We start from the raw sequence: 26,233 nt of genomic DNA on the forward strand, positions 1-26,233 counted from the left end.
AGACAGAGTTCCCAAGTAGGCAGAGAGGCAGGCAGAGAGAGAGGGGGAAGCAGGCTCCCTGCTGAGCAGAGAGCCTGATGCAGGGCTCAGTCCCAGGACCCTGAGATCATGACCTGAGTCCAAGGCAGGCACTTTAACCCACTGAGCCACCTAGGCACCCCTAGAAAGATCTTTTAGATCAGTTTCTGAGTTTGTAAAATGAGGCTAATAATAGACCTTAACCCAGTTGTAGGGGTTAAGTGAAACATTCTCCTACTGCTGTTATGGTTTCATTTGAAAGCAAATCTCTAGACTTTTATTGTTTTTATTTTTATTTTTTTAAAGACTTTATTTATTTATTAGACAGAGATCACAAGTAGGCAGACAGGCAGGCAGAGAGAGAGAGTGGAGGAAGCAGGCTCCTGGCTGAGCAGAGAGCCCAATGCAGGGCTCGATCCCAGGACCCTGATATCATGATCTGAGCCGAAGGCAGAGGCTTAACCCACTGAGCCACCTAGGCGCCCCGCAAATCTCTAGACTTTTAGTCAGATGCATGTTTCTGGCTGTTGTCTTTTTCTCTAGGATCTGTTCTGAATGTACAAATTAATTATAAAGTTAGTAGAAAACTATATACATGTAGGACCATTGCAATGTTGAACTCACTAACCCTAAATTTCAAGATTTGCACTGAATGTTTTGTTTGCTTAATCATTACATCAGGACTTGCAGAGCACTAACCTGGTAGAAGTATGTATGGCTCTTACTATCGTCAGCCAGATTTTCCCTCGAGAAATGATTCCAGCTGTTCTTCCATTAATTGAAGATAAACTTCAGCATTCTAAGTAAGTAAATTATTTGGGGGTACCTCTCTATACTATATATTTCAAAACAAAAATTTATACTAAAAATTTTATTATAACTTAATGCTGTCAGGGTGGAAGATATCCTTTGATTGCCAGATATAATGCAAAAATCCCTAATAGCATTGTCCTTCATTTTATGTGGGTTCGAGAAAATGCCAGGTAGCTTTCTAAATTTAAACTGAGAGGCAGTGAGGTTTAGTGTCAGGAATCCATGGCTTTTCTCCCAGTTCTACCACTAACCAGCAGTGGTCCTCTTTTTCCTTTGGCTATATGGGGTTGGTTGAAGCATGTTAGTTTTCACAGAGTTGTTTTGAGGATAAAGTGACATAATGGAAAAAATCTGGTAGTGGTTCAAGAGCTATGAATGCAGACCTTCAGTGTGTTGAGGTTGCTTTCATAGCAAAATTGTAGTGTTCAAATTCTATTTTATAGCAGAATGTATCCAGATAAACCTTAACTTACAGTATTTTGCTAATCCTATCTTATAAGATTCCTTAACTCTCCTTATCAGTTTGACTTACTTTTTCACAAGTTATTATTTTTTTTAAAGATTTTATTTATTTATCTAAGAGAGAGTGAGAGTGAGAGCAAGAGAGCACAAGCAGGGAGAGGGAAAAGCAGGCTGTCTGATGAGCAGGGAGCCTGATGTGGGACTCGATCCTGGGACTCCAGGATCATGACCTGAGCCGCAGGCAGATGCTTAACTGACTGAACCACCCAGGCGCCCCTTTTTGTTTTGTTATCTCATTTTTGTTCTGTTCTTGACGAAGTTCCGTAACTTTATAACCTTTAGAGCTAGGAAAAAGTTTGCAATCACTTTTTCCTTTTTTTTTTTTTTTTGGTGATTACAATATTTTAGTTATACGTACATTCTTAATATTTTTTGTTAATGTTTTATTTATGTCAGATGTGTGTTCAGAACAAATGGTGGCTATAGACAATTAATTACTGGAAATAAAATACAGTTTTTCTTAGATAATTACTGGTTGATCTGATCATAGCAGAGCATTATTTTTATGTAAATTTCTCTTATCCCCACTGTTTTGTGATAATTAAATACTTAGCCTTTGTGTGAAATCCTTCTGAGAACTGAATTTTTCCTTATTGCTCCTCATGTACTCTAATTTCAAATCCTGGCCTCTCCTGTTTTTCACCAGTTAGACTTTTTGAAACTCTGCTTCTGCCATTACGGCCATACCTAACTCCATGCAGAAGAACATGGGTCAGAGCTATAGGTAGGCCAGTGGATGTCACAAAGATGATGGTTGGCCTTGACTTTTGATTTCACCATGCCAGACCTATGGCCTCAATCCAGGTTTCCTGATGTCTTTTGTTGGTACCACCACAAAGGGCCAGGCCTGCAGATTCCTGAGCCTGTTGAGTGTTTACATTTCATCATCTCGTTTACCTATTCTTTCTCAGAACTGATATTTGTTAACCCTTAATAGCAATACATATACTGAGATGTAGTTTATAGGCACCATAGTATTAATAATATTGAGGGCAAATCTATTGTTAATCTGCTTTTGCTTTCTCTGGAAAAAGAATTTTCCGCCCTGGCATAGTTTGCCTAGGAAGGTAGTGAGTTGCTTGTTAATGGAAATTAAAAGAAGCTAAATTTGACATTTGTTAGGAATATTCTAAAAGGTATTTTTGAGTGGAACATATTGGATTGCATTGAATAATCTCAATTTTGAGATTCTATGATTTTTAGGTAACAGAAATACTTATTAAGGAATCCTAAAAGTAAATACTTCACTTTTGTGACACTTGCTGCTGTTATGAGCACTGCCAGCATAGCCTGCAAATATGCTATATATATATATATTTAAAGATTTTATTTATTTATTTATTTGACAGAGAGAAATCACAGTAGACAGAGAGGCAGGCAGAGAGAGAGAGAGAGGGAAGCAGGCTCCCCGCTGAGCAGAGACCCGGACTTGATCCCAGGACCCTGAGATCATGACCTGAGCTGAAGGCAGAGGCTTAACCCACTGAGCCACCCAGGTGCCCCACAAATATGCTATATTTATAAGGAGGCATGAGTGAGAATAACAAGGGATATACTTCCTTGGAAATTACAATAGAACATAGGATAGCAACTTCTCATTTTGCTTCTTGTGTGCTAGACATTATCTGTTAAAAATTAAGTGTAGGATTAGTGTGTACTTTCCTTTTCATTTTTTTTTTAAGGTTTTACTTGAGAAAGAGAGTGTAAGGAAGAGCAGGAAGAGGGTGGGAGGGATAGGCTCCCACTGAGCAGGGAGCCCAATGTGGGGCTTCATTCCAGGACCCCAAGATCATGACCTAAGCTGAAGGCAGACACTCAACCCACTGAGACACCCAGGTGTTCCTACTTTCCTCTTCATTGTAATGACATTTTTGAAACATGAGTTGGGCAAGGGGAAGAGTAACATCTTTTAATGTGAGTCTCCCTTTCTATTGCCCTGCCTCCCTAAAGTATTTGGAATATGCTTGCCCATGGTACAAAAAAAGAAATAATAGAAGGTAAAATATTAATGAGATTTCCAATATTAATAAAGAGACTGTTTATTAGTAGACAGAACTACCTTTATAAGTTAGAATTGTTGATTCTTTCCTAATTTCTAGAGAGAGGGCTTTCAAAAAATGGAATTAGGGAATTAAAGAGTTTATTCATATTGGGGAGGATATGAGATATGGTGAGTGCTGTGAAATGTGTAAGCCTGATGATTCACAGACCTGTACCCCTGGGGCAAATAATACATTATATGTTAATGAAAAAAAGTTTGTTTATTTTCCTTGTTTGTTCTGGTTTCAAAAATAATAAATGCATGCTTGTTACCAAAAATTATGTAACTACAGAAATGTATAACATGGGTGTTTAGTCTCTTGAGCTCTTACCTCCTGGAGATAACCACTTTTTATAGTTTAGTGGATTAGAATAAAGAAATGAACAAAAATGAGTAATTCTTTCTTTTTAGATTAAGGTAATAACTGCTATCTTGGAATCATTTCATCTACAATCTTTTCCAACTAAATGCCTGACAATTCAGATGGTTTGTTTAGATTTTATTTTTTATCTTTAGGGAGATTATACGAAGAAAAGCTGTTCTGGCATTATATAAATTCTATCTCATTGCTCCTAATCAAGTACAGCATATTCACATTAAGTTTCGGAAAGCACTTTGTGACAGAGATGTTGGGGTCATGGCTGCTTCTTTGCACATATACTTTAGGATGATTAAGGTAAGTTGGAAATTTTAGGAGATACTGAGCAGTTGCTATTAGAAAAAGGTAGTTATAAAAAAATGTTAATTATGGAATTAAATGGAAACTCAGATTTTTCAGTAAAATGCTGAATTAACATTTCAGGTTTTTATTACTGACTCTTTAATAGTAATTTTTGCAAGTTGTTTGATAGCATGAGTTGTAGGCACATTACAGAGTTAGTCTCTTTTTTAAATGACTAAGTTTTTTAAGTTACTAAAGACACATGGAAAAATGGTAGCTATAGGAGGTGATTGAAATATCCATATTTGTTGTTTTTCAAGCAGTGACTTTCTTTTAAATTAAATAACTTATATATCAGAGAGAGAGAGAGAGCACGAGCAGGGGGAGGGCCAGAGGGAGAAGGAGAAGTAGACTCCTTGCTGGGCGTGGAGCCCTACTTGGGGCCTGGTGTGTGGGGCCAGATTCTTGGACTCCTAGATTGTGACCTGAACTGAAGTCAGACATTTAACCAACTGAGCCACCCAGGTGCCCGAAGCAGTGACTTTCTTTCATACAACTTCATGAGAAGTCTAATGACCTTCTAGAAATAAGGAGAGCCAGTGCAAGGTATATAGACTACAGTGTTGACTCCTTACATTGATACTGTGTCAGATGTTAAAGGAATGTTGAATGGTATGGTAAACTTTTCTAAATGGTGATATAGATTTATACTAATTCAGCCCCAGTCGATTGCCTGAAAACCTTTGTATGTTTTATGTATATGTGAGAGACTTGATGACTATTATAAAACAAAATGGCATATTTATTGAATTCAGTTTACAATGACAGAATTGAAGATTGTGTTCATTTTTATGCATTGTGCTCCAAAATATATTGGTATAAAATAGATATTTGATGTTAAATCTTATTTTCCTCTAATGTTTACTAAACTTTGAAAGAGCTATTATTTCCCTTCCAAAAAGGTATCCTTGATAATGAAATTAAAAACTACAATGAAGAATCTGATGTTTACTTTGAGGAATGTGTATGTAATTTCCCCAGTTCAAGAGATTAGTCAGATAGATAATCAAAGCACACTCATTCAGAAACACAGGTATGTTTAAATACTGTAGGATTAATTAATTTTTAAAAGGCAGATGCACTGATTCTGGGAGGTTTGAATGTTTGAGTAGACTTGACTGCTATGAGCTCTTCCACCCAGAACACAGATCGTTTACATGAGAAGTCTTTTGCAAACAAAGTTCAGAGACTGCAAACAGGCCTTGATCTTCATCAAAAGTAGAAATAATGCCCCTTATCAGTGTACCTTTCATTCCCCTTTTTGATTTAATTGCTGATATTGGTTAGTAAAATTTCTATATAAGATATAATTATAAGAAATTATGAAATGTGATTAAGACTCTGTGTGGGTACAGGTAGCTATTGGTGGAAGTTTTTTGGGGAATGATTCAGCTTTGGATCAGGTAGCTAGAGCAGTTTCATCAAGGAGGAAATCTAATTAGATTGGAGTACTGTTTCATTAAATGTGCACCTGAAATTTCTAAGTGAACATATAGATATAATCTAAGTTAGATTCTGTATGGCATTTCAACCAGGTCTATTTTATATTTGTTAAGACATTAACAGAAGATTTTTTGTTTCATTTTTTGGATATAGGAGAATTCATCTGGATATAAAGACTTGACGGGGAGTTTTGTAACAATACTGAAGCAAGTAGTTGGAGGAAAGCTCCCAGTAGATTTCAATTACCACAGTGTGCCAGCACCATGGTTACAAATCCAGCTTTTGCGAATACTAGGACTTCTAGGAAAAGATGATCAAAGGTAAACTGTTCTAAGTAAACTTGATACCTTGATAGCCTTCATCTAGAAGTTTCATAAATCAGATTCTCCCAATGTTAAATAAACCGCCGTAGGAAGGATATAACAGGTTGCTAGGATAGGATAATCCTGGCTCTCTGCTTATCTAAATCCTGCTCATAGAGAAAGGGACCTCTGAGGCTCCATATCTTTCATGAAGTTTCTTAATCATTCTAGTTTAGGGATTGGGAAACTTTCTGGGCCAGAAAGTTTCAGACAATAGGGCCAGACAATAAATATTTTAAGCTTTGTGGGTGTATGTTGTCTCTTGCAGCCATTCAAGCCTGCTATTGTATAACTCAAAATGACAATCCATAAATGAATGAACATTGCTGTGTTCCAAAAAAATTTATGGATGTTAAACCTGAATTTCATATAATCTTTATGTATTGTGAAATATTCTTTTGATCTTTTTCCCCCAATCATCTAAAAATGTGAAAACCGTACAAAAACAAACATCCAGCCAGGATAGGCCTGCAGACTTTAGTTTGCTGACTCTTGCTCTGGTTGGATGTGAGTGCTTCATTTTAATTCATTTGTCTAAGTTACTCTTTTTTTTTTTAATATAATTTTTATGGGTGTCTTTTCAATGATATATATTTTGCCATAGTTTTCAAACTTACAGAAAAGTTCCAAGAACAGTACAAGAAGCTTCCTTAAACCCTTTTCCTAGAGACATCAATTATTTGCATTTGTGTTATTATTCTTTATCACTCTCTATATATTTGTGTGTGTGCCACATATTTTAAAATTTTTTTCCTGAACTGTTCAAGAGCAAGCCCAACTAAATTTTAGTTCCCTTGAGAGCAAGGACCATGGCTTGAGTCCTTAATGTGTTTCTCTCTTAAGAAAATATTTGCAAAAATAATTTTGCTAATCGGTGTTTTGACTTTATGAGAAATGGTTCTTCTCTGTGCATTTGGGTACCTTCTAATTCTTTAGCCTGTCTTTAGGAAGGGATTGTCTTCTAGGCTCTTGCTCCTCCTAGTGCCTTGTCAGTGTCATGTCAGTTTGTATTTCCCTGGAGCTCCTAATGAGAGCCAATTGGACTGTATCACTCCTGGTATTGCTATGTTACTTTTTCTGTGTTTCTGAATCTCAATTCCTGATGAAACCTAAGTGAAAAAACTGGAGGTGATGGGAGTAGATATGCACATTACAAATGTTTGTCCTAATTTTATTTTATATAATCCAGCATCTCCTGTTGTGTGGCTCTAGTTGGAGTTCACTGGAATTCTGTTTTAAAATCATGAATTTCATGGTAATGCAACTAGACCTTACTGGTCTAAAAAGATCCAGTGACTTTGGAGGCATTTAGTGAATTTACTAAATTCATTAACTCATTATTTTTCTTACTTCCTTTATGGATGAATTTAGGGATTATGTACAAAGTTACAAAGCTTATGTACAAAGAGAGTGCTTACCTCCAGAGAGCTCAGTTGAATAGAATTAGGCTCAGTGAAATGAATAAAGAGGGAAACTCTTATGATGTTGTGGAACATTAGAATATTTTCTCCTTTTTTGTCCCAACTCTGACATTTTCTGTTAACACAAATCTTGTATTTCTTAAACCACGCTTAGCTCAGTGTGGCAAGTAAAAATGTTATTTTATAACAGGATTCCAGTGTATTTAATTGAAAGAGCTAATTTACTGGAAAAGTCTTTTTATATTTATATTCTTTTGTCTGTTTGAATATTTTCTTGTATTTTATAGCATTCTTTGTCTTAGGGTATTAATGTTGCTTGATCATGTCTGCAGATGTTTCCACATTTTCATGTGGTTAATTATGACTCTTATGCCAGACATTGGCTTTTAAAATATAGAAGACTAGACTGTAATCTAGGTGTAGAATTACCAAATTTGGGGTGAGGGGGAGGGTTGTAATGTCTGCTTTGTGGTTACTGTCTAGAAAAAGTGCTTACACAATAAAATGAGGGATTTTAGAATATGGTTCTGGATTCCCACTGGGTAGTTACCCTTTAGTCAAGACAGAATAAAAGCACATGCACTTCAGATTAAATTTTATAACTGTATATTTGGAAAAAAGAAATTTTCTGAAAAAGGTGTAACATACATCACAAGTTATTTGTGTCGCCTCACATTATTTTGATCTCTTTGTTTGTTTTACAGTGTAGTTTCTCTGCAAGACTACTCTGTGTATTGTATGTGATGTAGTTTTTTTTCTGTTATTGCTTTTTGAATCTGAAACAGAAATGCCAGTTGAGAAGCCATAGTTTCACACTGACCTCTTGCAGAAGATTTTTCTAGGTTGGGAGGCAGAGTGCTCTACAAAGCACTGCATTTTCTTATAGTATCTACCTCAGCCCAGTTACTGTTAACTGTAATCAGTAACCACAAAGATACAGGAATGATAGAAACCCTTTTCATAAGATGTGATCTCTTCATATTTAATGTAAATGAAAGTTGAAATTTTTTTTCCAGAGAACCTGGTGCTATTCAAAGAAAGACTACTGTTTGAATATTTTTTAAAGACTGTGTGGTTACCATCTGGAATAATCTGGATGTGTGACATTTTACAGTAGTAATTTGAAACAGGTAGCATATTTTACTATAAATAAAATTATAAAGATATTCAAACAGAAGCCTGATTATAGACTAGGTACAGGTAGAGGAAAGAGTTGATTGACTTTAGTTAGCTTTGATAAAGCAGGGAATTAAACTCATGAAAAAGAACAAATGTAATCTTAAAGAAGTGAAGTTCTATTAAGTTCATAAAATGAATTTCTTTCACTTCTTTTCTGTAGATCCTCAGTTTTAAAGAGAGAGAAGTTTGAAAAACTGTTTTATTGAGTTATAATACTATAATTCTACTGCAAATAAAATATCTTTTAAACAGGACAAGTGAATTAATGTATGATGTTCTTGATGAATCCTTACGAAGAGCCGAGTTAAATCACAATGTCACATATGGTAGGTAACATATGTAAATGCTACTCTAATGATTAACAGTGTTTTCCAGGAGTGTAACAAAATGTGTGTTAGAATACTATAAATTCCAAAAGAATTGTATATGTTAATTTTTAAAATGATTCTTTGGGTTATTATTTTTCAGTGCAAGCATTAGATAACTAACAAATAATTTGAAATTATGGCATTATTTAAAATGTTGACCTAAATTCATTATTAAAGTTATCTCTCTCTTTTCTAATTATTTCATTTTTTAAGAGAAATTGTTTTTATATTGAAAGTATTCACTAAACATCTAATTGACTATAAGCATAACCCAGTAGGTCTGTTCCATACTTAGGAAGACAGTTCTCAAATAAATCAGTCAACTGGTCATCAAATATTGCTTAAATTTCTGTTTTTTGTCAGGCCCTGTGCAAAGTGCTTAGAATACAGTTGTGAATAAAATAGTATTATCATTGACCTCACAGACCAGATGGAAAAGGACAGGTGATATAAATGTTACAAAGGAGAATTATAGGGTGCTGTAGCAGCCAGCTATAAGTGAGAGGAGAAACAGGAAGATTTTTCTGGAAAAATGATATTTAAGAAGTCAACTGAAGGAAGAGAAGGGTATAGACAAAGACGTATAACATATATACGTATATAACAATATTTATATATGTGTTGTATACAGTTTTATAAAGTAATCTAATAATACGAGATGAGCAATTTGGAGGTGGAGAACTTAGGAACGTAACCAAAAAACTTCCACTCTTAATAGCCAGAGGGAGGAACTTTAGTTCTTTATTGATTACTTTGAAAAAGCTCAGTAAAGAAATTGGGGTATTTGGAAGTATTCAGAAGCAAAATAAAACAGTTTGAATTTTGCATGCTCTGGAGAAGACCAGTAAAGAGACATTGAGAGAGTAACTCAAATGAGAAGTCATTTCTTAATCTAGTAAAATCTAGTAAAATACTGTGAAGTAGGGGCGGAAGACCATTACTTGTTCTTCAAGACAGTGGTAAACTGTGGATCTTTAAAGACAATGATTGTAGAAACGTAGGATTGACTAGGGGGCAGAAATTGCATTAGTTTAACTGTAAGAAAAGTGCTTGACAAGGATGGAGTAGGAATAAGGAGAAAGGATTGCAGTATAAGACTAGTACAGGGATGATAATGCACATAAGGAATTGAGATGGTAAATTTTGAAGGATAGATTTATGTTTTGCACATATAAATGGTAATTAAGGCAATAAAAGTGGTTTATTCATTTTTTCAACCAGCATTTATTGGAAGGCTTACAGAACAAAAACTTGATCCGTAAACCAGGTACAGATTGAGGAAAGAGTTGATTTATTTCTCCATGCTGAGTCTGGGAGATTAAAGGAAAAGGAGATAGATACAGTCCCTACTCTTAGGAGTGTATAGCATAATGATCAGTTGGTATTATCTAGGATCCTGCTATGTAATGAGAACAGTCAGGCCAGAGGTAAGGATGAACCTTGCTGGCACAGGTGGTTTGGCTAGGAACTGTCAGAAGCTCTAGAGAAGTGCCAGTCTTTGCAGGCAGCCAAGTTAAAATGTTTTGCTTGAGATATAATTAGCATATAGGGTAAGAGTTTAAAAGGATCTACTTTTTTTTTTCTTACAGAAGGCTTTTTGATTTTTTTTTTTTTTTTTGGTAATTGACATTTCAGCTTTAATTTTATTTTCTTAAATAGGTAATATATGCACATGGTTCAAAATTCAAAAGGTACACAAAGGTATACAGTGAACAGTAAGTGTTCTTTTGACCCTTACCACTCACCACCCAATTCCCCTTTTTGGATCTAGCCATTGTTACCCGTTCCTTTGGTTTGGAGAATGCTGTATACCTGAGGGAATATTTTTTAATGTTCTCCACTAGGGCACCTTTCCTTTATTAAGTTTCTGGGACCAAAACCAACAGTTTGTTTCTTTGTAGGCTGTCAGTCCAGTGTTCATCTTACCATGGAAACCTTATGGTTTCTTTTATTTATTTCCTTTATTAATCTTTCCATTGTTAATCTCCCTCCCTTTTTGTATTGATATGGTTTATAACTTACAGTGATTTTATCAATGGTAGACTGTTCTTTAGTAGTGCTAACATAAAAATTTTTTTGCTTACGGATGTGAATTTTAAATTATGAACTTCATAAGAGAAGAAACTGTGTCTATCCCAGGATCTGGTACTAGATTAATCAATGAGTAATATATTTTATTGGATTAAAGGAAAAGAAGATTACTTTTTATCAGTTATCTGATTGAATTTTAGTCTTTATACTTTCTAAACCATATTTTTATGACAGTTCCGTTATTATAACTTACCTTACTGTTAAATTAAGATATAAGTCACATCAAAGACATTTATTGACTACTGTTATGTACCAGGCATTGTACAAAGTGATATAGAGCATATGAGGAAGTGTAAAATACAATCTTTGCCTTCAAGGAATTTACAATATAATGGAAGAAATAGCTTATTTATGAAAGCCTAATACCAGTATAAGGTAGAATGCTATGTGGTGGGGGGTGGTGCAGGGAATAACCAGAGGTGGTAGAGATCACTGTGGGCCTGAGAACACACATAAGGATTTATTGATGTAATGGGGCCCTGAAAGGTAGGTAGGATTCAGATAGCCAGAAGGGAGATTTAGGGGGTCTAGGCAGAGGGAACATGAGAGAGGGTGCAGAAGTGGGGATGTGCAAAACTGTTTCAGAGAATATTGACTTACCAGCAGCCTGCGTGGACAGTTCATAGTGGGAGCAGTGGAAAGGCCATATTGCAGAGGTCCTCTCAGGGGAACCAGATGAGTTTGGACTTTCTACTGTATACATCCAGAGATACGGGAGTTTGGTAGGCAAGGTACTGATGAGAGTAACATTTTTAGTAAGCTATTTAGTAAATTGGGAGAATTCTATAAAATGGAGTACAAGGAACAGACCATCAAAAGTAGATAGACATGCATTTCCCTGTTTTTCCCAGTTAGTGTGTAATATTTGTAAATTTAACATATGACTCTGAAAGATGGAGAAATGAAGGTGGACTGGTTAGAGACCTTGGGATACAAGAAACAGTACCATAGTGAGTACCCTGGATTTTCTTTTTGCCTCATAGTCCTGAGACTGGGTACTGGAGAGCCAGCATCCTGGAAATTCTGACAGGCACAGACAAAAATGCCCCAAGAAAAAAGCCTGCTGTCTAGCCAAAGGAAAGATAAGAAAAAGGCAAAATAGCAAGATAGAAAACTTTTAGACAGTGGCCTTGCATTCTAGCCAAGCATCACAAAGAACAAATTGTGTTATGGCAGAAAAAACTAAGTGGGAAGCCAGGAATTCCACCACATCAGGTGTAACCAGCTTCCCAACCCTCCCCTGAACTTGTGGAGAAGTCTGAGAGAAGAGCCAGAATTTCATCTGTGCCAGGTGTTGCCAGGTGCAACCCTCCCTTGCATTGTCAGCGGAGATGATGTGGGGAGCCTGGATTTAGCATAGTTAGAAATAGGGGGTTAACGAAGTACCTGTCCTCTCTTTGCTGGGGTGGTGTTAGAAGAAGTCTGGTGGAGAGTTGTAGCCTTCATCACTGGTCAGGCATGCTCAGGCCACTGTCGGTGGTGGCCATGTACTTAGGAAGTAATGCTCCTTCCTTTCCCAGGCAAGATAGTATCAGCAGATGTTCCTGTCCCCCATCACCTTGTCCAGAACAAGGAACCCTTGCTTTTCCAAGTGTCAAAGGAGGCAGAGTGGAGAACCTGGGCTTCCATCCCATTGGTGGTACCCACATCTCCCTGCCAGAGTGGGGTCAGTAGATAGAGACTTACTTCGTATGAAAGTAGAGTCTAGTCTGAAGGATATGGTATCAGTGGAACTTTGAATTTTTTGTGTAATCCAGCCCAAAATACCCATGATAAAATTAGAGTATCATAAATGTTAGAATGTTATTAATTTTTAACTTGGTAATCTTTACTTGATATTTGGTTTGGATCTGGGTTGCTCTGGAAGAGAAAACAAAACTTTGCATTGTGTTTTTATGTTTAGAAATCCTCAGAAGCACTTTTTTGAAACCACTGTAGAGGGGAACCAGGAGGGTGGCTGCTATTTCATTTTACGGACTTATACTCAGGTTTTTGTGGAGTTGTGGAATAGAGGAATTTAGGTCCAGTGGAAAAATAATCTAAAGGCCTGTTAAATTCTTTTTCAGCTCATTTATGCCTAAGTTGACTAATAAATGGAATTTTCTAACTATTAATTTTACCTGTACCAGCTTTCCAGAAGTTTTATAATCATCTAAATAAGTTTAGATTTTAGGTAAGTAATGAGAAGTTTTTGTAGTAACACAATCTTCTAGCAGCAGAGTTTTGAATGGCAGGAATCTGTAAAGGAAGCCATGTCAGTTACAATAGAAAATGGAGCATCATTATTTTTTTTTCAAAGATTTTTATTTACTTATTTGAGAAAGAGCGAGAGTGCATGAGTGGAGAAAATAGGCTTTCTGCTGAGCAGGGAGCCTGATGCGGGACTAACTCCCAGGACCGAGGGATCATGACCTGACCTGAAGGCAGATGCTTAACCGACTAAGCCACCCAGGTGCACCAGCGAAGCATTATTAATATTATTATTATTTTTGCGAAGCATTATTTTTAAAAAAGATTTTATTTATTTATTTGACAGAGAGAGAGAGGTCACAAAGGCAGAAAGGCAGGCAGAGAGAGGGGAGGCAGGCTCCCTACTGAGCAGAGAGCCTGATGCGGGGCTGAATCCCAGGACCCTGAGATCTTGACCCTAGCCAAAGGCAGAGGCTCAACACACTGAGTCATCTAAGCACCCCCGCAAAGCATTTTTTTTAATCTTACTTAGGACTGGCTGGTTAGTTCAGGGTTTGGTAAACTTTTTCTTAAAAGGGTCAGATAATAAATATTTTAGGCTTTGTATGTAATATAGGTTTCTGTCATAAATTCTCCTTTTTTTGCTTTTTTCACAGCTTTAATTTTTAACATTTATTTTTATTTATTTATTTATTTATTAAGAAGATTTTATTTATTTATTTGACAGAGATCACAAGTAGGCAGAGAGGCAGGCAGAGAGAGAGAGAGGGAAGCAGGCTCCCTGCTGAGCAGGGAGCCCGATGCGGGACTCGATCCCAGGACCCTGAGATCATGACCTGAGCTGAAGGCAGTGGCTGGACCCACTGAGCCACCCAGGTGCCCTATTTTTATTTTTTTATAGATTTTTGTTTTAGAGAAAGAGAATATGAGCAGGAGGGAGGCGTGAGGAGCAGAGTGGGAGGAAAGGGAGGGAGAAAGAATCTCAAGTCAACTCTCCATTTAGTGGGGAGCTCAGCATGGGGCTCAGTCTCAAGACCCTGAGATCATGACCTGAGCCAAAACAAAGAGTCAGATGCCCAACTGACTAAGTCACATAGGTGCCCCTTTTCCACAATGTTTAAAAAATGTAGCTGTATACCTGAAACTAATATAAGTTATATGTTGATTTTATCTCAGTTAAAAAAAATGTGAAAATCAGTCTACAGGCTTGCAAAAGTAGGCCAACGGCTGGATTTAGTATTGGTTTATCCACTCCTGCCTTAGTTGGTTAGTCACTTGACGAAGCCTCTCTTTGTTTAGTTCACTAAGTCATAACGTCTACTCTTTCCATAGCACAGAGTGAGGACATTTCACAGCACAACATCTGAATATACAGAGTATCTATTTGGTTGATTTAAAAATTTTTTTTTTTTATTTTTTAAAAAGATCTTATTTATTTTGAGAGAGCACAAGTAGACAGAGTGGCAGGCTGAGGGAGAGGGAGAAGCAGGCTCCCCGCTGAGCAGCGAGCCTGATGAGGGGCCTCAGTCCCAGGACCTGGGATCAAGACCTAAGCCGAAGGCAGCCGCTTAACTGACTGAGCCACCCAGGCACCCCTCTTTTTAGGTTAAATTAACTTACTTTGTAGGTTTTCCTTTAAAGTCCTTTCCCTTCTTAAAGAGAACTTTATACTTCTGGTTTCTTTTCTCTCTTTCTTTCTCTGTAGAAGGGGTTCATATAAAGCTTTTTATGCAAAATTTAGACTTGAATCAATTGATGGGCAACTTAGCAGTATAAAACATAGCTAGTTGAATATTCAAGATCTGTCTTGTACACACAAAAAGTATCCGATTGTTTTGTTTTAGGCTTTTGGAACTAGAGAAGAAATGATGCTATCAAGGACACTTGGATATGCTTCAGCTTGTAGTAGAACTGTTGAGTTTGCTGAGTCTGTGTGTCACTTCTCATTACTGTGATTCCACAGCACATGCAGGATGTAATGATACTTCACTGGTTCTCTACTGTGGCGAACCTCCAGCTCCTTGACTTAGGCTCTTCAAAAGAGCTTGAAAAACATTTTAGTGTCTACTTTGATCATCTGTCATATTTATCAGATGTTTAACTACGTTAGAAAATCAAATTTGAACACTACCAAGATGTTCAGTTGATGGTTCGAGGTTCTTTGAGGTTGCCTTTAAAGAATTGACTTGAGGATTTTTATGAAGTGGTCTTACTTTGAAGCAAATGCTAGAACATTCCAAAATAATTATATTAAAATAAACTACATATATTGTTTCTTTGTGTGAGTGGTAGGAATTGCCTGAGAACAAATTATTTTAAAACATTGAAGGAGTGTTGGAAATATATGTTTATATAGAAACAATGAATATATTACCTATGTGTCCATTAGAATGTGAGCTCCTTAAGGGCAGGAGTGTTTGTCTTTTTTCCATGGCTGTGTCCATTCTATTACAACAATGCCTGGCACATAGGAGGTGTTCAGTAAATATTTGTTGCATGAGTGAATTCATCATTTTTATCTATTAATAGGTAATTCTCTTTAGAGTGTGCTGTGGTAGCATAATCCTAATAACTGTGTAAGCCTGAAAACAAAGTTCCTATCTTTGAAAATTTTTTATAAGTAAGATTTTTTACTAAAACTGACCTTTTAATTCATTTGTTTTGCTGTGAGTTCTGTACAAGTATGTTCTTTTACTATGCCTTAACATGATCCCTGATATTTTATATTTTCTTTCTCTAGCTATTCTGTTTGAATGTGTACATACAGTTTATTCTATTTATCCTAAATCAGAATTACTTGAGAAGGCTGCCAAGTGCATTGGAAAATTTGTTCTGTCACCTAAAATAAATCTCAAATATTTAGGTAAGATGATTAGATAATTTTTTATAAAAAAGATTTTACTTATTTATTAGAGAGAGAGAACACGCATGCACACACGCATGCATCCAAGGGGAGGCGGAGAGCAGAGGGAGAGAGAATCTCAAGCAGACTCCCTGCTGAGGGTAGAGCCTGACACAGGGCTCAATCTACTGACCCTGAGATCATGACTGAAGCACCCAGGTGCTCCAAGATGATTAAATAATTTTGACAGAAATTACAAAGAGGGCTCTTGAAATTTGCTGGGTATTTGTTTCCAGTCAATTGTATAACATAATCTTTGTTTCTAGGACTGAAGGCTCTTACCTATGTTATCCAACAGGATCCCACTCTGGCTCTTCAGCACCAGATGACAATAATTGAGTGCTTAGACCATCCAGATCCCATTATTAAAAGAGAGGTAAACTGGTATTTTGAATAGTGTATGCAAAGTGTTAGAACTTTTAAACTTTTTTTTGGTATTATGGAGAGAATAAAATAGTGGGCAGTGTGTGTGTGTGTGTGTGTGTGTGTGTGTGTGGTGTATTTTAACTTTTGAGTATATTTTATTCTAAAATTTAAGGACCTTTTCTAAAAAGTCCTTTTATCAGTAGCCTCACAAATGGATTTAAACTATGAGCTGGAGGAATTAGGTCCAGTTACCTGTATGGCTTCATTAATATCTTTTTGGTCCAAAACTAAATTCTATTTCCAGGTCTTTCTGTCAATACAATTTAAGGTGTAATTTATGGCTATTAATATTTTTTCATATTCTCCTTAATATCTGTAAAGTGGGCTAATGAATTCTCTATTAAATATGTAGGACTATTGAGAAAATTAATAAAGATACCCCAAAATTATTTGAACTGCTTGGAAGGAAAGGTGTATAATTTACTTAATTTGTTTCAACTTTTTCCTTTTGTAAGCTAGCTTCATTGTCCACTTAAGTGTCTGTATAAGTATTTCTGTTAATATTCATTAAAGAAATCAGTTTGTACCTTCATTTAAAATGATTATGTGGGACCTATGAGTGTTTATTTTTATTTTTGATTTTAAAAATTTATTGAACATCTAAATTACTTAAGTGAGTTAAAAAAGTTTATTGAAAGAACACTATTTCATTAAGCAATTGCAATTTTAAAATATAAGATTATACATTCTGAATTTTAAAAGATGCTGTTTCTGAAAAAAATATTTCTGAGAAATTGTCACATATATATATATATATATATATATATATATATATATATATATATTTGTTTTGAGAGAGAGAGAGCAGAGAGGGAGGGACAGAGGGAGAGAGAGAGACTCTTAAGGCTCCAATCTTAGCATGGAGTCTGAGGTGAGGCTTGATCTCATGACCCTGAGATCATTACCTGAGCTGAAATCCCGAGCTGGATGCTTAAATGACTGAGCCACCCAGGTGCTCCATATTTTTTCTTTTTGAATTCATGTTTTTAATAATCTGAAAATTGTTATCTACCTCAAATGAATCTGGGAAGTTTACAGATATACTAATTTCTATGTGTAGGCATCATAGAAAAGTGATAAGGCACCAAAGGACAGTAACTAATAATTATATGGCTCTTCCACTTTGAACAGGTATAGGGCATACATTTTCTTTGTGTGATTGGCTACTAAATTGAGCAGAATTGACTTAGATACAGTTTTATTATTGCTATATTTAATTTGGAGGCTCTTATTTAAAAATGAGAGTCCAAGGGAAAATAGAATGATCATGTCTGATCTGTTTAAAATGGTCAAGTCTAATCTGTTTTTCTATTACCTGTAGTGAGAAAAGTAGTTTGAATCCTTTGGGGAAGATACTAAGTATCAGTGGTGTCCCAAGATGGTATTGCAGTACTGTCTTTGAATGCCACTGTCACATTTAACCTCTATGAGTAATTGCATACCAGGAACGTTGGTCCCTGGGTATGGAGGGACCTGTTGCTTTGGACTGGGATTCCCTTTTACTTGGTTTTATTACTTATCTTTCTTACAGGGAGAAAGAAGGAGGTAGCATAAAAATATCATACTCATGCAGTCTTGGAAATGCTAAATTGCATGGTCTTAGAGTAGGAAATAAATGGGGTGTAAATTATCTAAAAATATATAATACATAGTTTAGAATCTATAGGGAGCATGTCTGAGACAGCTAGATAAATTGAAAACTAACGATAGGGGGACCTGTGTTTTTGTAGATTTTAAATGGAGTCAAAGACTAACTGAAACAGTTATCTTTTGTACTTGAAATCCTGGCTATAAAGATTGAAAAATTGAAAAGAGCCCTAATGAACAAGTCTGACAAGTGAGATATGTAGACGTTCCCTTGCAGCTAATGTTGTTGATCCTAAAATACCAGTAAATAATACTTTCTGAGACCAGGACTGCCCTTGGCCTCATTGATTTCTCGGAATTACAGGATTTTTAGAACTTTAATGTAGGGCCTTAGAAAGCCCAGCCAAATGGGAGCTTACTGTGGTACTGGTCTTCCATCATCTTGCTTGAAGAAGCAAGAGGTATATTCCTGAGCACTGAGATGGTGGCTATAACACAGTTTTTCCTTGCTGCCTGAGATTCTGAACGTAGGCCTTGCTGAGGCTTTGAAGCACTTGAGCCACCAACCCTTGTCCATTAGAGGCCATTTGCCCTCGGCTGACAAACCTGCTCAAGGGCTGTTTTCAGTTGAATAGTGTGGAAAATAGTTTGCAAGACTGGATTTTTTTTATTTGTTTTATGTGTGTATCTATGCATGCACATACAGGCATAAGTAATACAGGTTTAAGAAGTAAGCCTTTAAATTTTTTAAAAAGTTATGTAGTAGTAGTAGCCTCTTATGTAGTAGTAGTCAGATTATACCTATTGAGATCAGTAGAAGCCTTTTAGACTTTGCAATTGATTATGATTAATTTTTTTGACACAAAAAAGTGACAATTTTTTTGTTCTATCTTTAAGTTCTGTTTCAGTTAAAATGTGCATTTCTTCAGCACCTACTAACTGACTGCCCAGCTGACCTGTGCAAAAGTGGGAAAATCAACTGTATTATAAACCTATATAGTGCTGTATTTATTGGAGTTATCATGCATAGTTTTGTAATACTGTTTTTATTTCTCTTTCTTAAATAGACTTTGGAACTTCTTTACAGAATTACTAATGCACAGAATATAATAGTGATTGTCCAGAAAATGCTTGAATATTTACATCAGAGCAAAGAAGAATATATTATTGTCAATTTGGTTGGCAAAATAGCTGAGCTTGCTGAGAAATATCCTTTGTTTGGACCGTGAGTCATGGATACCTTTAGAAAGGGAGAAGAAGACTCTCTGCTGAGCAGGGAGCGTGTTGTGGGACCCAGTCCCAGGACCCTGGGATCATGACTTGAGCCGAAGCCAGATGCTTAACTAACTAAGCCACTCAGGAGTCCCAGTGCCTCCTTATCTTTGACTTTACTTCATACTTAGTTTCTTTTCTGGTAAAAGTTCTTATTTTACAGAGGGGCCTTGAGAGTAAGGCTCAGCGTCTAAAATTTATCCTTTCCACTGTTGTTTATACTGGAAATTGTTGTGATAAGGTGGTTGGGAACTCCACATGTCACTCTTCTCCATATTTTGTTTTGAAAAGTCAGTGTAACTTTGTAGGTCACAAGGAGATTCCATTCTTTTTAAGATGTCTGCTTTTTAAATCTAAGAAGGAGTAAATGTGCAGTGTTAATCCAGATGTCTTGGAAATTGCTTAAGTATAGTTTTATCCTAGCTAGTGCTGTAGCTCTGGCCAGCAGAATGATAGAATTTTAGAACTGAAGCAGAACAGATTAGAGAAGATGTTAAACAGCTTGTTCTGGTAGACACACCACATTTAGCCTCTTTGAAGTGTGTATCGTTTTCCATTATTTGTCCTTAGTCAGCTGGAACATTTCTTTAAATTATTTCACACTTATTCATTGGATATTTAGTTACGTACAAGGAACAGTGCTAGATGAAGCAACATGAACTTAGTTTATTAAGCTTATTAAATAAGTTTTTACTAAGCATCTATTTTACATTAAACTGGAGTATAGAACAATTTATTGGCAGAGGTTAGGAGCAAAAATGACAAGGTAGAATGGGTTGGGGATTATTCTTTAAAAGGTTGGTGCAAAGATAATTTTAATACTTGGCACTTGGAAGTGTACTTGTTCTTAACACTGTGGACACATATGCTCCTGATAATGCATGGTTTATTCAGACAATGAATGCTGTGTTTTCAGTGGGAGGAGATGTCATGCATCCTGATATTCCCAATAACTTTATGAGACTGCTTGCAGAAGGTTAGTAAATTACTGCATTCTGTAAAATAGAGATCCAAAAATTAAATGTTTTGTTATGGAGTCCTTAGAGAATTTAGTGGAATTTAAAATGATGTATCAATTTCTTTGTAGGTTTTGATGATGAAACAGAAGATCAACAATTAAGGCTTTATGCAGTTCAGTCTTATCTCACTTTACTAGATGTGGAAAATGTGTTTTATCCACAGAAATTTCTTCAAGTTATGAGTTGGGTGAGCAAAGAACATTAGATCATAAGTATTTATAACATTTTTTATAATACCAAATACTAACAGTTTATTTCCTTCAGAAGTCATTCAGTTCTACTCTGCTGACTCTAGCTGTCAATTTTCTTTCCCAATGGCTAGTTTCTGTCACTTAACCAGAAAGTCTGTCTGTTCATTCTCCCTGCCATCTCTCATGTCTGATCTTTTAAGTATAGGTATTTGGTTATACATCTGTGTCTACAATACATTTGTTGTGTTTTCTGTGCAAATCTGTGTTAGAATATGTGAACACTGTGTGTCTGTTATATTAGTTTTCTGTTGCTGTGTGTTCCCACAAACTTACTGCTTAAAACAGCTGGGTGTTCTGCTTAAAGACTCTCAGGGTTGCAGTCAGGGTGTTGGCTGGGGCTACTGTCTCATCTGAATCTTGACTGGTGAGGGATCCCCTCCCAAGCTCATGTGGTTGTTGGAAGAAATCAGATTCTTGCAGCTGTAGGACTGAGTGTTAGAGGTTCAGATTGTTGACTGTAGGCTACTCTTAGCTCCCAGAACTGCGTTTATGTTCTTGCATGTGGACCTCCTGACATGCTTCCTGGCTTCATCAAAGCCAGCAAAGGAGATCATCTCTTTGTAGGATGAAGGTCACATGTATATAATATAATCATAGGTAATTGCACGCATACCATCACCTCTGTGGGTTTTTTTGTGTGCATATGGGTGAGTTTCGAGATTTGGTGAAGTACAACTACTAGATCATAGGCTGTACATATTTTAATATTTTATACTTTGAACAAATACTAGCTTGTTAACTTAAACTTTACCTAGACCTTTATTTAAGAATTTTTTTCTCAACTGCAGGAACATTGAAAGACTACTATAATAAGTACCTCTATATTTTTCATCTGTATTCCCAGTTAATATTTTTTAACCACCTTTGCTTTACTGTATCTATATCTATATGTAGCTCTACCTATATACAGTTTGTTTTGCTGAGCCATTTACAATAGAGTTGCAGATATCATGACTTAAAAAATTCACTGTAAGTCTTTAAGAATGACATTGTCCTGGGGCGCCTGGGTGGCTCAGTGGGTTAAGCCGCTGCCTCCGGCTTGGGTCATGATCTCAGGGTCCTGGGATCAAGTCCCGCATCGGGCTCTCTGCTCGGCGGGGAGCCTGCTTCCCTCTCTCTCTGCCTGCCTCTCCATCTACTTGTGATTTCTCTCTGTCAAATAAATAAATAAAATTAAAAAAAAAAAAAAAGAATGACATTGTCCTGTCATAGAACAATTATTACATTGGTAATAAGAAATATAACATTAATCCATTAATATCACTTACTGTGTAGTCCATTTTCACATTTATCCATTTGTCCAAAAAAGGTCTGTTATGATTGTTTTTCTACTACTCCCAATCCTGGATCCAGTCAGGGTTCACAAATTGCCTTTGGTTGTCTTTTTAGCCTCTTTTATTTTATATTGATCCTCAGTTTCCTTTTGTTTTCATGATACTGTTTTTTTTGGATGAATGCTGTTGACTTATAGACTACCCAGCATTCTGAATTTGGCTCATTATTTCTGGTTTGGTTAAACATTTTTAGCAAGAATACTACAATAACATTATTTTGTACTTTCCACTGCATCATCAGGATGCATTTGGTATCAATTCCTCTAGTCATTAGTGATTTTAAGTTTCATTGTTTGGTTAAGATGATGACCTTTATTTAGATCTCTCCATTGTAAAGATGCCCTTTCTCTTGGTAATTTGTAATTAATCTGTAGGTGATTCTATGTGGCTATTCATGAGCATCTTTTCCTCAACTGCCTTTCACCAGTGGTTTTAGTATTGGTAGTCCTTGCTAAATGGTTATTGTATTGGCAGCTATTTCTTTTTTTTCCTCCATGTCACTCCATATATTTATAGTGCTTTTATTTCTTTCTATAACGTACAGATTCTGTACAAATTTGGTTGGATTTATACTTTCACTTTCTTTAGAGCAGTAGTAAATAAGTTGTATTTTTAATTTTGGTTCCCACATGTCTGTTGCTAGTTTATTCAAGTACAGTAGATTTTTGTATTTTGATCTTGCTTTGCAATCTTTGCAGCCTTGCTGAACTCACTAATCTAGGGTGTGTGTGTGTGTGTGTGTGTGTGTGTGTGTGTGTGTAGATTTCTTGTAGATTCCATGTTAAGAATTCTTACATCTCGGGGTACCTGAGTGGCGCAGTGGGTTAAGCCTCTGCCTTCAGCTCGGATCATGGTCCTGGGTTCCTGGGATCAAGCTCCGCATCGGGCTCTCTGCTTGGTGGGGAGCCTGCTTCCTCCTCTCTCTCTGCCTGCCTCTCTGCCTACTTGTGATCTCTGTCTTCAAATAAATAAATAAAATCTTCAAAAAAAAAAATTCTTACATCTCTGTTCATGAGATTTTTTTTTTCCCTACTCTGTTGTTACAGTTTTGGTCTGAAGGAAGGAATGTTCTTTTCTCTTCCATGTTCTGGAAAAACTGTATAGATGAGTGTTGTTTAATTTTAAGTGTTTGGAAAAGTTCCTGTTATTGATTTCTAGTTTGATGCCATTGTTTTCAGAGAAAATACTTGGTGAATTTGGTTGTGTTAAGTTTGTTGAGGTTTGTTTTATGGCCCAAGATATATCTTACTATTGTTCTGTGGGTGCTTGAAAAGAATGGGTATTCTGCCATTGTTGGATGGCATGTCCAATAAATGTTGATTAGATTTTTTTGGTGATGGTATTATGACACAGGTGTTGAGATCTCTACTGTGTGGCCTCCACTGACATTGTGAAGGGGTTGTCTAGTTATGGCTGAGCATGGCAAAAGTCCTGACTCTCCTCTAGGCTTCTCCTGACCCTACCCTGGCAGATGTAGGGTGGGGTCCCTCTTATACTTGGGTAGAGGTGAAGTGGCTTCATATGTGGTCTTCATGGACACTGTGGAGGAGTAGGCCTCTCTACAGTTGGTGGGGATGAAAGTCCTGGTTCTCCACTGGGACTTCTCAGTCACTACCCTTGTATGGGAATGGGGGTGCCTCTTACAGCTTAGTAGGGTGGAAGTCTTGGCTCTCTACTCTGCCTGTGCTGGTGTGGGTGGGTCTGTGGTTCTTTTCTGTGTAGTGCTTGGCTGGAGTAGAAGGGTTATTGTCTTAAAGTTTTCTGGCCTCCTGGCTCTTTCACTAGAGGGCAGGCTTTACTTTGGGCCAGTTTGTCTGCACCTATTGGTGTTTCCAGGTTGCTGGAAACCCAGTTGCTGCCAGTACCCAGTCTGGGGTGTATGAAGCAGCAGATAACCCACTGAACTGTCCCAGCATCCTTAGCAGTCAGCCTTCTTTTCTCCACCTATTGGTGTCTTTTTATGTGTTCTTTATACATAACATCAAGGGTTTTTAGGTATACTTATTGGGAAGAATAGGGAAAAATGCACCTAGTCCATCTTCCCATTAATTTTTGAACTGGAATTTAGATTACTAGCTTTTCTAGAGCTATCTTCCATCTTATTAAACCACGTAAAAATTATCTTGCTACTTTAAAGATTGAACTTACTTAGTTCTATTTATTTTTCCTCCTGTTCATTTTACTAGCTATAAATTTTTCCTTGCCTGTCACCTCACCTCACTGTTTTGTTTTGCTTTTTTTTTTTTACCTGCTAATGCCAGTGTTACTCAAAGACATGAAAATACTCCATAAGTAGCACTTAGGAAAGATCTCACACTCCATGAATTAGCAGGGTTTTTTTTTTTTGTTTGTTTGTTTTAAGATTTTATTTATTTGACAGAGAAAGAGGTCACAAGTAGGCAGAGAGGCAGGTAGAGAGAGAGCGGTAAGCAGGCTCCCTGCTGAGCAGAGAGGCTGATGTGGGGCTCAGTCCTAGGACCCTGAGACCATGACCTGAGTCATGGCAGAGGCTTAACCCACTGAGCCACCCAGGTGCCCTGAATTATCAGTTATTAATGATTCTTAGGTCAGTAAGATTATGTATCACCTAAATAAATTAGATGTAAGAAAAAACATATGTAACATAGATCAGTGTTCCTCAGAGTTTCTTCTTTGGATCATCTGCATCAGAATCAGCTGATGCTGGTTCAAAATGTGTATTGTAGATCCCCAAAACAGACATATTAACTCAGAATATCTGGGGGTAGAACCTAGAAATCTGTATGTTTATGAAACACCTCAGGTGACTCTCATGCATATTAGCATGTGAGAACCCCTGGACTAAATGCTTATTGCAAAATAAGTAACAGAGTGTGGACAGGCATATAAAAAGCAATAACCAAACCTGAAAATTAGAAGAAAGTGAACTTATAAAGGTGGGCTGCTTTATATATTGTTAATGATAAAGATGTGGAAAACCTTTTTGTATGGAGTTCTAATTCTAATATAATTTTGAACCTAAAATGTATAGTTTTATCCTTATTCAATAATTTGCTATGACAGTATGTTTAATCTAGAGTAGATTGACTCCAGCAGTAGCTACTTTGTTTGGATTTCTGAGTACAATTTGCTGCATAACTTGATACTTCTATATAAACATCTGTTTGTTTTACTCATAGGTCTTAGGGGAGTATTACTACCTCTTAGATAAGGACACACCAGAGGAAGTTCTAACCAAGCTCTACAAGTTACTTATAAGTGACTCAGTTTCTTCAGAAACAAAAGCCTGGTTAATCGCTGCTGTTACCAAGTTGACATCCCAAGCACACTCTTCTAACATAGTCGAGAGATTAATCCAGGAATTCACCGTATCTCTGGATACTTGTATGAGACAGCATGCATTCGAATTAAAACATTTACGTGAGAATGTGGAGCTTATGAAGACCTTGCTTCCAGTTGATAAGAGCTGTGAAGACATGGTGGTAAGTCATCTGTATTTTAGTTTTGTAAAAATCACGTTGTCTATAACAGGTTAATTCTTCCATTTGTGATATATCTGGGATCTATCAGAATATAGTTTCTGTAACATTGACGATGAAGGTCGGAGTTTTTCTCACATTAGTATGAGAGAGAATTTGAGAGCTGCAGGTCAGTAGTGATCCCGAATAGTCAGGAATAGAGGAGTATCTCTTCTGGAGAACTGCAATGAAGGCATTTATATCCTGTGACCATCTCTTTTAACATATGGTAATTCAAGAATTAAAAATTTTTAGTCTCTCTTTAATTTTTCTAATATGTCATTTAATTATTACTTTGTTTTCTTTGAGAAAGTAAAAAATAGTTCTCTATTGCATTTTGTCCCCCTGGTGTCTTAACTTCTTTCCCACTTTAGAACCTGATTACCCACCTTTCCTTTTCCCACCTTTCAGCCAGCACCCTTTTTAACCTAATGAGCTCAGTTATTACTCACCCTGAGTGCATACCGGTCTCTCCCCCAGACTGGCATAAATTAGGAAATTTCCAAAAGGAAATCAGATTTGTACAAATTTTTATTTGTCAAATATAGTTGAGAAAGAGGATAGGAGAGGTAGCCTTCCCACTAATTCTGACTCAGATTTTCATGACTTGTATTCATTTTGAAGCTTTGTCCATTGGTTCTTTCAAATAGCTCCTAAAAGCAGAGGCCTTGCTTTCATGTTTGGTAGGCATTCCAGAGACATTCATTGAAATGGTGAATAAATATGCTACGTACAGTAGTAAACTAGGAACCTATTTCCTCTTTCCCTCCAGTAGA

At 36.6% G+C, this 26,233-nt stretch overlaps 1 protein-coding gene across 1 annotated transcript in view; it reads left to right on the forward strand.

Annotated features, from left to right (window-relative positions):
• AP4E1 (adaptor related protein complex 4 subunit epsilon 1) overlaps positions 1–26,233 on the forward strand; it is a 60,313-nt gene that overhangs the window by 10,214 nt on the left and 23,866 nt on the right. Inside the window, exons 5-14 of the mRNA XM_059372819.1 lie at positions 700–821; positions 3,911–4,070; positions 5,712–5,878; positions 8,773–8,846; positions 15,910–16,032; positions 16,338–16,447; positions 19,152–19,291; positions 20,220–20,332; positions 20,444–20,562; positions 25,119–25,421. Coding sequence (XP_059228802.1) covers positions 700–821; positions 3,911–4,070; positions 5,712–5,878; positions 8,773–8,846; positions 15,910–16,032; positions 16,338–16,447; positions 19,152–19,291; positions 20,220–20,332; positions 20,444–20,562; positions 25,119–25,421 — 1,431 coding nt within the window. The remainder of the gene's footprint in view (positions 1–699; positions 822–3,910; positions 4,071–5,711; positions 5,879–8,772; positions 8,847–15,909; positions 16,033–16,337; positions 16,448–19,151; positions 19,292–20,219; positions 20,333–20,443; positions 20,563–25,118; positions 25,422–26,233) is intronic.

Source organism: Mustela nigripes, chromosome 13, assembly GCF_022355385.1.
Source record: "Mustela nigripes isolate SB6536 chromosome 13, MUSNIG.SB6536, whole genome shotgun sequence".
Taxonomy (NCBI): Eukaryota; Metazoa; Chordata; class Mammalia; order Carnivora; family Mustelidae; genus Mustela; species Mustela nigripes.